We start from the raw sequence: 12,843 nt of genomic DNA on the forward strand, positions 1-12,843 counted from the left end.
AGACATATACATAGCCATTGTATACATAGCCATAGCCCTACCTATAGACATAGACATAGCCATAGCCATAGCCATAGACATTGCCATAGTCATAGCCATAGCCATAGCCAAAGCCAAAGCCATAGACATAGACATAGACATAACCATAGCCATAGACATACCCATAGACAGTGCCATAGCCATAACCATAGACATACACATAGACATAGCCATAGCCATAGCCATAGCCATAGACATAGACATAGCCATGGCTATGGCTCTGGCTACATCTATGTCTCTGTCTATGTCTGGGTATGGCTATGGCTATGGCTATGTCTATGTCTATAACCATGGTCATGGCCAGGTCCATGTCTATGTTTATGTCTATGTCTATAGCTATGGCTATGGCTATGGCAATGTCTATGGCTACAGCCATGGCTACGTCAATGGCTATGGCTTTGGCTATGGCTATGAATAAGTCTATGTCTATGGCTCTGTCTATGTCTATGTCTATAGCTATGGCTATGACTATGGCTATAGCTCTGGCTATGTGTATGTCTATGGCTATGGCTATGGCTATGGCTATAGCTCTGTCTATATTATGGCTATGTCTATATCTTTGGCTATGTCTATGTCTATGGCTATGGCTAGGGATGCTATGGCTATGGCTATAGAAATGATTATGGCTATGTCTATTGTTATGGCTATGTCTATGTCTATGGCTATGGCTCTGTCTATAGCTATGGCTCTGGCTATGTCAATGTCTTCAGCTATGGCTATGGCTATGGCTATAGCTATGGCTATGGCTATATCTATGTCTTAAGCTATGGCTATGGCTATGGCTATAGATATGTCTATAGCCATAGATATGTCCTTGTCCATGTCTATGTCTATGGCTATGGCTATGGGTATGGCTACGTACACGTCCATATCCATGTCCACGGCTACGGCTATGGCTTCGGCAACAGCGATGGCAACGGCAACAGCGATGGATACGGTTACGGCTACATCTATGGCAATGGCTTTGTGTATGTCTATGTCTATGGCTATGGCTATGTCTATGGCTATGTCTATGTCCATGGGTATGGCTATGGATGTGTCTATGTTTAGCTAGGGCTACTGCTATATCTATGTCTTACTCTATGTCTATGTCTATGTCTATGGCTATGTCTATGACTGGCTATGTCTATGTCTATGGCTATGGCTATGTCTATATCTCTGGCTCTGGCTATGTCTATGTCTATGACTACGTCTCTCTCTAAATCTATGGCTATGTCTATGGCTATGTCTATATCTATGGCTATGGCTATGTCTATGTCTATGGCTATGGCTCTGGGTATGTCTGGCTATGGTTATGGCTATCTCTATGTCTAAGTCTATGTCTATATCTATGTCTGGCTATGGCTATGGCTAAGGCTGTCTATGGCTATGGCTATGGCTACAGCTACGGTCACGGCTAAGTTTACGGCTATATCAATGGCTATGGCTATAGCTAGGGCTACAGCTACGGCTACGGCTATGGCTACAGCTATGGCTATGTCTATGGCTAGGACTATGGATATAGCTATGGCTATGGCTATGTCTATATCTATGTCTATGACTAAGGCTATGGCTAAGGCCATGGCTATGTTTATGTCTATGGCTATATCTACGTCTATGTATATGTCTATGGGTATAGCTAAGTCTATGTCTATGGCTATGTCTCTGTCTATGTCTATGGCTATGGCTATGGCTATGACAATGTCTATGGCTATGGCTATGGCTATGTATACCATGGCTATTGCTATGGCTATGTCTATGGCTATGGCTATGTCTATGTGTTTGTCTCTGGTTATGGCTATGACTATTTCTATGGGTATGTCTATGGCTATGGTTATGTCTATGTCTATGTCTATGGCTTTGGCTTTGGCTATGGCTATGGCTATGACTATGGCAATGTCTATGGCTATGGCTAAGGCTAAGTCTATGTCTTAGTCTATGTATATGTCTATGTCTATGGCTATGTCTATGGCTATGTCTATGTCTATGGCTATGGCAATGTCCATAGCTAGGGCTATGGCTTTGTTCATGTCTATGGCTATGGCTATGGCTCTGGCAATGTCTATGGCTATGGCTATGGCTAAGTATACCAAGGCTATTGCTATGGCTATGTCTATGGCTATGGCTATGTCTATATGTATGTCTATGGTTATGGCTAGGGCTATGTCTATGGGTATGTCTATGGCTATGATTATGTCTATGTCTATGTCTATGGATTTGGCTTTGGCTATGGCTATGGCTATGACTATGGCAATGTCTATGGCTATGTCTAAGTCTATGGCTATGGCTATGTCTATGTCTATGTCTATGTCTATGTCTATGTCTATGGCTACGACTGTGGCTATGTCTATGTCTATGGCTACGGCTATGTCTATGGCTAAGGCCATGGGTATGTTTATGTGTATGGCCATATCTATGTCTATGTCTATGGCTATGGGTATAGTTATGTCTATGTCTATGCTATGTCTATGTCTATGTGTATGGCTATAGCTATGGCTACGGCTATGTTCATGTCTATGGCTATGGCTATGGCTATGGCAATGTCTATGGCTATGGCTATGGCTAAGTATACCATGGCTATTGCTATGGCTATGTCTATGGCTTTGGCTATGTCTATGTGTATGTCTATGGTTATGGCTATGGCTATGTCTATGGGTATGTCTATGGCTATGGTTATGTCTATGTCTATGTCTATGGCTTTGGCTTTGACTATGGCTATGGCTATGGCTATGACTATGGCAATATCTATGGCTATGGCCAAGGCTATGTTTCTGTCTTAATCTATGTCTAGGTCTATGGCCATGGCTATGTCTATGTCTGGCTATGTGTATGGCTATGGCTATGGCTATGTCTATGTCTATGGCTACGGCTGTGGCTATGTCTATGTCTATGGCTACGGCTATGTCTATGGCTATGGCTATGGCTATGGCTACAGCTACAGCTACAGCTATGGCTATGGCTATGGCTATGTCTATGGCCATGGCTATGGCTCTGGCCATATCTATGGCTATGGCTATGGCTATGTCTATGTCTATGGCTATGGCTATGGCTATGGCTATGGCTATGGCTACAGCTACGGCTACGGCTACATCATATAGCTATGGCTACGGCTACTGCTACATCTATGGCTACGGCTATGGCTACTTCAATGGCCATTGCTATGGCTATGGCTATGTTTATGGCTATGGCTATGGCTTTGACTATGGCTATAGCTCTGGCTATATTTATGTCTATGGCTATGTCTATGGCTATAGCTCTGCCTATATCGATGGCTATGTGTATGTCTATGGCTATGTCTATATCTATCTGTAGGGCTATATCTATGTCTATGGCTATGGCTATGGCTATGACTATGTCTATGGCTATGGCTTTGGCTATGTATGCTATGGCTAAGGCTATGATTATAGCTATGTCTATGGCTGTGGCTATGGCTATGTCTATGGCTATGGCTAAGTCTATGTCCATGACTATGTCTATGGCTATGTTTATGGGTATGGCTATGGCTATGTCTATGGCTATGGCTATGGTTATGGCTGAGGCTTAGGCTATGCCTATGCCTATGTCTATGGCCAATGGCTATGGCTATATCCATGTCCATGGCTATGGCTTTTTCTATGGCTATGGCTATAGCTATGGCTTATTATATCTATGTCTATGGCTATGGCTGTGGCTATGGCTATGGGTATGGCTATGGCTATGGGTATGTCTATGGCTCGGCTATGGCTATGTCTGTCTATGGCTATGGCTATGGCTATTTCTATGTCTATGGTTATGGCTATGGATATGTCTATGTCTATGTGTTTGGCTATGGCTATGTCTGTGTTTGGCAATGGCTATGGCTATGGCTATGTCTTAGTCTATGTCTATGTGTATGGCTATGGCTATGTTTATGTCTGGGTATGTCTAAGTGTATGGCTATGGCAATGTTTATGTCTGGCTAGACATAGCCAGACATAAACATTGCCATAGCTATGGATATGTCAATGTCTATGGATCTAGCTATGGCTATGGCTATATCTATGTCTATGCCTATGGATATGTCTATGTCTGGCTATGGTTATGGCTATGGCTATGTCTCTCTATTGCTATGGCTATGTCTTTGGCTATGTCTCTATGGCTATGTCTATGGCTATGGCTATGGCTAATGCTATGGCTATGGCTATCGATATGGTTATGTCTATGGCTATGGCTATGTCTGTCTAGGGCTATGGCTATGGCTATGTTCACGTCTCTCTATGGCTCTGGCTATGTCTATGGCTATGGCTATGGCGATGGCTATGGCTATGGCTAACTATACGGCAATGTCTATGGCTTTGGCTATGTCTATGTCTGTCTATGGCTATGGCTATGGCTATGTCTATGTCTCTGGCTATGGCTATGGCTATATCTATGTCTATGGCAATGGCAATGGCGATGGCAATGGCTATGGCTATTTTTATGTCTATGTCTATGGCTATGGCTATGACTATGTCTATGTCTATGGCTATGGCTATGTCTATGTCTGTCTATGGCTATGGCTATGGCTATGTCTATGTCTCTGGCTATGGCTATGGCTATATCTATGTCTATGGCAATGGCAATGGCGATGGCAATGGCTATGGCTATTTTTATGTCTATGTCTATGGCTATGGCTATGACTATGTCTATGTCTATGGCTATGGCTATGGCTATGTCTATGTCTATATGTATGGCTATGGCTATGTCTATGTTTGGCTATGGCTATGGCTATGGCTATGTCTATGTCTCTCTATGGCTATGGCTATGTCTATGGGTATGGCTTTGGCTAAAGCTATGGCTATGGCTATCGATATGGCTATGTCTATCGCTATGGCTATGGCTATGTCTGTCTATGGCTATGGCTCTGGCTATGTCTATGTCTATAGCTATGGCTATGGCTATGTCTATGTCTATGGCAATGGCAATGGCGATGGCAATGGCTATGGCTATGTTCATGTCTATGTCTATGGCTATGGCTATTGCTATGACTATGTCTGTCTATGGCTATAGCTATGTCTATGGCTATGTCTATGGCTATGGCTATGGCTAAGGCTATGGCTATGGCTATCGATATGGCTATGTCTATGGCCCATGGCTAGGGCTATGTGTGTCTATGGCTATGGCTATGGCTAGGTCTATGTCTCTGGCTATGGCTATGGCTATGTCTATGTCTATGGCAATGGCAATGGCGATGGCAATGGCTATGGCTATGTTTATGTCTATGTCTAGGGCTATGGCTATTGCTATGGCTACGTGTCTTTATGGCTATGGCTATGTCTATGGCTATGGCTATGGCTATGGCTAAGGCTATGGCTATGACTATCGATATGGCAATATCTAGGGCTATGTCTATGTCTATGGCTATGTCTATGGCTATGTCTGTCTATGGCAATGGCTATGGCTATGTCAATGTCTATGGCTATGGATATGGCTATGGCTATGTCTATGTCTATTGCTATGGCTAGGGCTAAGGCTATGGCTATGTCTATGTCTCTGCCTATGTCTATGTCTCTGCCTATGTCTATGTCTATTTTATGGCTATGTCTCTGTCCATGTCTATGGCTATGGCTATGGCTATGTATATTGGTATAACTTTGGCTATATTTATGTCTATATCTATGTCTATGGGTATGTGTATGTCTATAGCTATGGCTATGGATATATCTATGGCTATGTCTATGGCTATGGGGTTGGATATCTCTATAGCTATGGCTATGGCTCTGTCTATGGTTATGGCTATGGCTATGGCTATGTCTGTCTATGGCTATGGCTATGTCCGTCTATGGCTATGGCTATGGCTCTGTCTTTTTCTACAGCTACGGCTACGGCTACGGCTAGGGCTACGGCTTTGGCTATGGCTATGGCTATGGCATGGCTATGGCTATGGCTATGGCTAGGTCTATGGCTATGGCTATGGCTATGTCTATGGCTATGGCTATGGATATGGCTCTGGCTTTTGCTATGTCTATGGCTATGGCTATTTCTATGACTATGGCTATGGCTATGGCTATGTCTATGTCTTTGGCTATGATTATGGCTATCTCTATGGCTAGGGCTATGGTTATGGCTATGGCTATGACTATGGCTATGGCTATGTCTATGGTTACGGCTACGGCTACGGCTATGGCTACAGCTACGGCTATTGCTAAATCTATGTCTATTGCTATGTCTATGGCTATGGCTATAGCTATGTCTATATCTATGTCTATGGTTATATCTATATCTGTGGCTATGGCTATGGCTATGGCTATGGCTACGTCTACATCTATGGCTACAGCTACGGCTATGCCTATATCTATGTCTATGACTATGGCTATGTCTATGTCTATGGCTAAGGCTATGGCTATGGCTAAGTCTATGGCTATGGCTGTTTATGGCTGTGTCTATGTCTATGTCTATGTCTATGGCTATGTGTATGTCTATGTCTATGGCAATGGCTATGTCCATATCTATTGCTATGGCTATGTCTAATGCTATGGCTATGACTATGGCTCTGTCTATATCTATGGCTCTGTCTATATCTATGTCTTTGTCTATGGCTCTGGCTATGGATGCTATGGCTATTGCTATGGCTATGTCTGGCTATGGCTATGGCTATTTCTATGTCTATGTCTATGTCTATATCTATGTCTGGCTATGGCTATGGCTAAGGCTATGTCTATGGCTATGGCTATGGCTATGGCTATAGCTACGGTCACGGCTAAGTTTACGGCTATATCTAGGGCTATGGCTATGGCTAGGGCTATGGCTAAGGCTACAGCTATGGCTAAAGCTTTAGCTATGTCTATGGCTATGGTTATGGCTATGGCTATGGCTATGTCTATGTCTAAGTCTAAGGCTATGGCTAAGGCTATGGATATTTTTTTGTCTATGGCTCTATCTATGTCTATGTCTGTGGCAATGGGTATAGCTATGTCTATGTCTATGGCTATGTCTATGTCTATGTCTATGGCTATAGCTATGGCTATGGCTATGTTCATGTCTCTGGCTATGGCTATGACTATGTCTCTGGCAATGTCTATGTCAATGACTATGGCTATGTCTATGGCAATGTCTATGTCAATGGCTATGGCTATGGGTTTTAATATCAATGTTTATGGCTATGGCTATGGCTATGGCAATGTCTATGGCTATGGCTATGGCTATGACAATGTCTATGGCTATGGCTATGGCTCTGTATATCATGACTATTGCTAGGGCTATGTCTATGGCTATGGCTTTCTATGTGTATGTCTATGGTTATGGCTATGGCTATGTCTATGGGTGTTTCTATGGCTATGGTTATATCTATGTCTATGTCTATGGCTTTGGCTTTGGCTATGGCTCTGGCTATGGCTATGACTATGGCAATGTCCATGGCTATGGCTATGGCTATGTCTATGGCTCTGGCCATTTCTATGACTATGGCTATGGTTATGGCTATGTCTATGTCTTTGGCTATGACTATGCTATCTCTATGGCTAGGGCTAAGGCTCTGGCTATGGCTATGGCTATGACTATGGCTATGGCTATGTCTACGGTTACGGCTACGGCTACGGCTATGGCTACAGCTACGGCTATGGCTACATCTTTGGCTATGGCTATGCCTATTGCATGGCTATGGCTATGGCTATGGCTAAATCTATGTCTATTGCTATGTCTATGGCTGTGGTTATGGCTATGTCTATATCTATATCTATGGTTATGTCTATGTCTTTGGCTATGGCTATGACTATGGCTACGTCTACATCTACGTCTACGGCTACGGCTATGTCTATATCTATGTCAATGACTATGGCTATGCCTAGGTCTATGGCTATGGATATGGCTATGGCTATGGCTATGTCTATGGCTCTGACTGTCTATGTCTATGTCTATGTCTATGTCTATGTCTATATCTATGGCTATGGCTATATCTAATGCTATGGCTATGACTATTGCTCTGTCTATATCTATGGCTATGGCTATGGCCATGGCTCTGTCTATATCTATGGCTATGTCTACGTCTATGGCTATGGCTATGGCCATGGCTCTGGCTAAATCTATGTCTATGTCTATGTCTATGTCTGTCTATGGCTATGGCTATGGCTATGTCTATGTCTATAGCCATGGCCATGGCCATGTCCATGTCTATGTCTATGGCTATGACTATGGCTATGGCAATGTCTATGGCTATGTCTGTGGCTATGTCTATGGGTATGTCTATGTCCATAGCTATGGCTATGTCTATATCTATGGCTATGGCTCTGGCTATGGCTCTGTCTATATCTATGGTTATGTCTACGTCTATGGCTATTGCTATGGCCATGGATGCTATGGCTATGTCTATTGCTATGTCTATGTCTATGTCTTCAGCTATGGCTATGGCTCTGGCTACATCTATGTCTCTGTCTATGTCTGGGTATGGCTATAGCTATGGCTATGTCTATGTCTATAGCCATGGCCCAAGGCCATGTCCATGTCTATGTCTATGGCTATGGCTATGGCTATGGCAATGTCTATGGCTACGGCTATGGCTACGTCAATGGCTATGGCTATGGCTATGGCTATGGCTATGTCTATGTCTATGGCTATATCTATGTCTAAGTCTATGTCTATGACTATGGCTATAGCTGTGGCTATGTGTATGTCTATGGCTATGGCTATGGCTATAGCTCTGTCTATATCTATGGCTATGTCTATGTCTATGGCTATGTGTATGTCTATATGTAGGGCTATGTCTCTATCTATGTCTATGTCTATGGCTACGGCTATGGCTATGTCAATAGCTATGTCTATGGCTATGGCAATGATTATGGCTATGTCTATGTCTATGTCTATATCCATATTTATGTCTGGCTATGGCTATGACTAAGGCTATGTGTATGGCTATGGCTATAGCTATGGCTACAGCTACGGTCAGGGCTAAGTTTACGGCTATATCTATGGCTATGGCTATGGCTAGGGCTACGACTATGGCTACGGCTATGGCTACAGCTATGGCTATGTCTATGGCTATGGTTATGGCTATAGCTATGACTATGTCTATATCTATGTCTAAGGCCATGGCTAAGGCTATGGCTATGTTTTTGTCTATGGCTATATATATGTCTATGTCTATGGCTATGGGTATAGCTATGTCTATGTCTATGGCTATGTCAATGTCTATGTCTAGGGCTATAGCTATGGCTATGGTTATGTTCATGTCTATGGCTATGGCTATGGCTATGTCTATGGCAATGTTTATGTCAATGGCTATGGCTCTGTCTATGGCAATGTCTATGTCAATGGCTATGGCTATGGCTTTGGCTATGGCTATGGCTTTCTATATCAATGTCCATGTCTATGGCTATGGCTATTGCAATGTCTATGGCTATGGCTATGGCTATGTATATCATGGCTATTGCTATGGCTATGTCTATGACTATGGCTGTCTATGTGTTTGTCTATGGTTATGGTTATAGCTATGTCTATGGGTATGTCTATAGCTATGGTTATGTCTATGTCTATGTCTATGGCTTTGGCTTTGGCTATGGCTATGGCTCTGTCTATGTCTTTGGCTATGACTATGGCTATCTCTATTGCTAGGGCTATGGCTATGGCTGTGGCTATGACTATGGCTATGGCTATGTCTACGGTTACAGCAATGGCTACGGCTATGGCTACAGCTACGCCTATGGCTACATCTTTGGCTATGGCTATGGATATTGCATGGCTATGGCTATGGCTATGGCTATTGCATGGCTATGGCTATGGCTATGGCTAAATCTATATCTATTGCTATGTCTATGGCTATAGCTATGGCTATGTCTATATCTATGTCTATGGTTATGTCTATGTGGCTATGGCTATGGCTATGTCCATGTCTATGGCTCTGGATATGGCTATGGCTATGGCTATGTCTATGTCTATGGCTATGGCTACGGCTATGGCTACTGCTACAGCTACATCTACATCTATGGTTATGGCTTTGGCAGTCTATGTCTATGGCTATGTCTATGGCTATGGCTATGGCTATTGCTATGGGTATATCTCTGTCTATGTCTAGGGCTATGTGTATAGCTATGGGTATGACTATGTCTATGGCTATGGCTATGGCTATGGCTATGTCTAAGTTTACAGCTATGGCTATGGCTATGGCTCTGTCTATATATATGGCTATGGCTATGGCTATGGCTCTGTCTCTATCTATGGCTATGTCTCTGTCTATGGCTACGTCTATGGCTATGGATATGGCTATGGCTATGGCTATGGCCATGTCCTTGGCCATTGCCAAGTCTCTGTCTATGTCTATGGCTATGGCTTAGGCTCTGGCTATGTCTATGGCTATGTCTAAGTCTATGGCTATGGCTATGTCTATGTCAATGGCTATGGCTATGTCTATGTCTATGGCTATGGCTATGGCTATGGCTATGGCTATGTCTATGTCTATGGCTATGGCTATGGCTATGGCTCTGTCTCTGTCTATGTCTATGAATATATCTATGGCTATGTCTATGTCTATGTCTATGACTATGGCTATGGCTATGGCTATGTCTATATCTTTGGTTATGGCTCTGGCTTCTATGGCTATGGCTATGTCTATGGCTATTGCTATGGCTCTGTGTATGGCTATGGCTATGACCATGTCTATGCCTCTTTCTTTGTCTATGTCTGTGGCTAAGGGTATGTCTATGTCTATTTCTATGGCTAAGGAAATATCTATGGCTATGGCTATGGCTCTATCTATGTCTGTCTATGGCTATGGCTATGGCTATGATTATGTCTCTGGTTCTGCTACTACTAATGCTATGGCTATGTTTACAAGTACGTCTATGGCTATGGCTATGTCTATGGCTATGGCTATGGATATGGATATGTTTATGGCTATGGCTATGTCTATATCTATAGCTTTTGCTATGGCTATGGAAATGTCTATTGCTATGGCTATGGCTATGTCTATAGCTAAGGCTATGTCTATGGCTATGGCTACGGGTATGGCTTTGTCTATGGCTATAACTATGGAAATGGCAATGGCAATGGCAATAGCTAACACTATGTCTATGTCTATTTTTATGGCTATGTCTGTCTATGGCTCTGGCTATGGCTATGTCTATGGCTATTGGTATGGCTATGACTATGGTTATGCTATGTCTATGGCTATGGTTCTGGCTATGTTTATGGCTATGGCTATGGCTATATCTTTCTATGGCTCTGGCTCTAGTTATGGCTATGGCTATGGCTATGTCTATGGCTATGGCTATGGCTATGGCTATGGGTATGTCTATGGCTATGGCTAAGGCTATGGCTATGTCTATATCCATGTCTATGGCTATGTCTCTGTCTATGTCTATGTGTATGTCTATGGCTCTGGCTATGGCTATGGCTATGGCTATGTTTATGGCTATGGCTATGGCTATGTCTATGTCTATGTCTATGGCTATGGCTAGGTTTATATCTATGGCTATTACTATGTCTATGTCTATGGCTATGGCTATGACTATGTCTATGTCTATGTCTTTGGCTATGGCTATGGCTATGGCTATGGCTATGGCTATGTGTATTGCTATGGCTATGGCTATGGGTATGGCTATGGCCCTGTCTAAATCTATGCCTATGGCTACGGCTATGGCTCTGTCTATATCTATGGCTATGTCTATGTCTATGGCCATGGCTATGGCTATGGATGCTTTGGCTATGGCTATGGCTATGTCTATGTCTATGTCTATGGCTCTGTCTATGGCTATGGCTATGGCTATGGCTATGTCTATGTCTCCTGGTATGGCTATGGATATGGCTATCTCTATGTCTATATCTATGTCTGTCTATGGCTATAGCTATGGCTATGTCTATGCTTATGGCTATGGTTATGTCTATGGTTATGGCTCTGGCTATGGCTATGTCTATGTCTATAGCCATGGCCATATCCATGTCCATATCCATGGCCATGTCTATGTTAATGGCTATGGCTATGTCTATGGCTATGTCTATGTCTTCAGGTATGGCTATGGCTATGTCTATGTCTATGTCTGTCTATGGCTATAGCTATGGCTATGTCTATGCTTATGGCTATGGCTATGGCTATGGCTATGTCTATGTCTCTAGCCATGGCCATATCCAAGTTCACGTCCACGTCCACAGATACAGCTACATCTACGGCAATGGTGACGTCAACAGCAACGGATACGGCTATGGGTACGTCTACGGCTATGGCTATGGCTATGACTATGTCTATGTCTGTGTCTATGTCTATTGCTATGGCTATGTCTATGTTTGGCTATGACTATGTCTATGTCTTTGTCTCTGGCTATGGCTATGGCTATGTCTATGTCTATGGCTATGGCTATGTCTATGTATATGGCCCTGGCTATGGCTATGGCTATGTCTATGTCTATGGTTACGGCTATGGCTATGGATATATCTATGTCTGGCTATGGCTATGTCTATGGCTATGTCAATGTCTGTCTATGGCTAAGGCTATGGTTATGGCTATGTCTATGACTATGTCTATGTCTAAATCTTTGACTATGTTTATGGCTATATCTATGGCTATGGCTATGTGTATGTCTATGTCTATGGCTATGGTTATAGCTATGGCTATATCTGGCTATGGCTATGGCTATGGCTAAATCTATGTCTATGTCAATGTTTATGTCTATGTCTGGCTATGGTTATGGCTATGGCTATGACTACGACTATGGCTACGGCTTCGGCTATATCTATGGCTAAGGCTATGGCTATGGCTATGGCTACGGCTATGGCTACAGCTACGGCTATGGCTAGAACTACAGCTATGTCCATGGCTAAGGCTCTAGATATGTTTATGGCTATGGCTATATCTATGTCTATGTCTATGGCTAAGGCTATGGCTATGGCTATGTGCATGTCTAT

The 12,843-nt window shown here is 43.0% G+C and overlaps 1 protein-coding gene across 1 annotated transcript; it reads left to right on the forward strand.

Moving 5' to 3' along the window:
• The first annotated feature begins 10,487 nt into the window (after positions 1-10,487).
• Positions 10,488-12,581, forward strand: LOC137656525 (serine-rich adhesin for platelets-like). Its single transcript, XM_068390698.1, has 4 exons — positions 10,488-11,077; positions 11,403-11,536; positions 11,868-12,223; positions 12,429-12,581. The coding sequence occupies exons 1-4, from the start codon at positions 10,488-10,490 to the stop codon at positions 12,579-12,581; spliced, it is 1,233 nt and encodes a 410-aa protein (XP_068246799.1).
• The last annotated feature ends 262 nt before the right edge of the window (positions 12,582-12,843 follow it).

Source organism: Palaemon carinicauda, chromosome 17, assembly GCF_036898095.1.
Source record: "Palaemon carinicauda isolate YSFRI2023 chromosome 17, ASM3689809v2, whole genome shotgun sequence".
In the NCBI taxonomy this organism is placed as follows: Eukaryota; Metazoa; Arthropoda; class Malacostraca; order Decapoda; family Palaemonidae; genus Palaemon; species Palaemon carinicauda.

Excerpts from the sequence above, each read along its gene's own strand:
- LOC137656525 (XM_068390698.1), top strand. The coding sequence starts at position 10,488 with ATGGCTATGGCTATGGCTATGTCTATATCTTTGGTTATGGCTCTGGCT. Across the intron at positions 11,537-11,867 it reads TGCTATGGCTATGGCTATGG|CCATGGCCATATCCATGTCC; the intron begins GTATGGCTATGG and ends CTATGTCTATAG. Across the intron at positions 12,224-12,428 it reads ATTGCTATGGCTATGTCTAT|GCTATGGTTATGGCTATGTC; the intron begins GTTTGGCTATGA and ends TCTATGGCTAAG.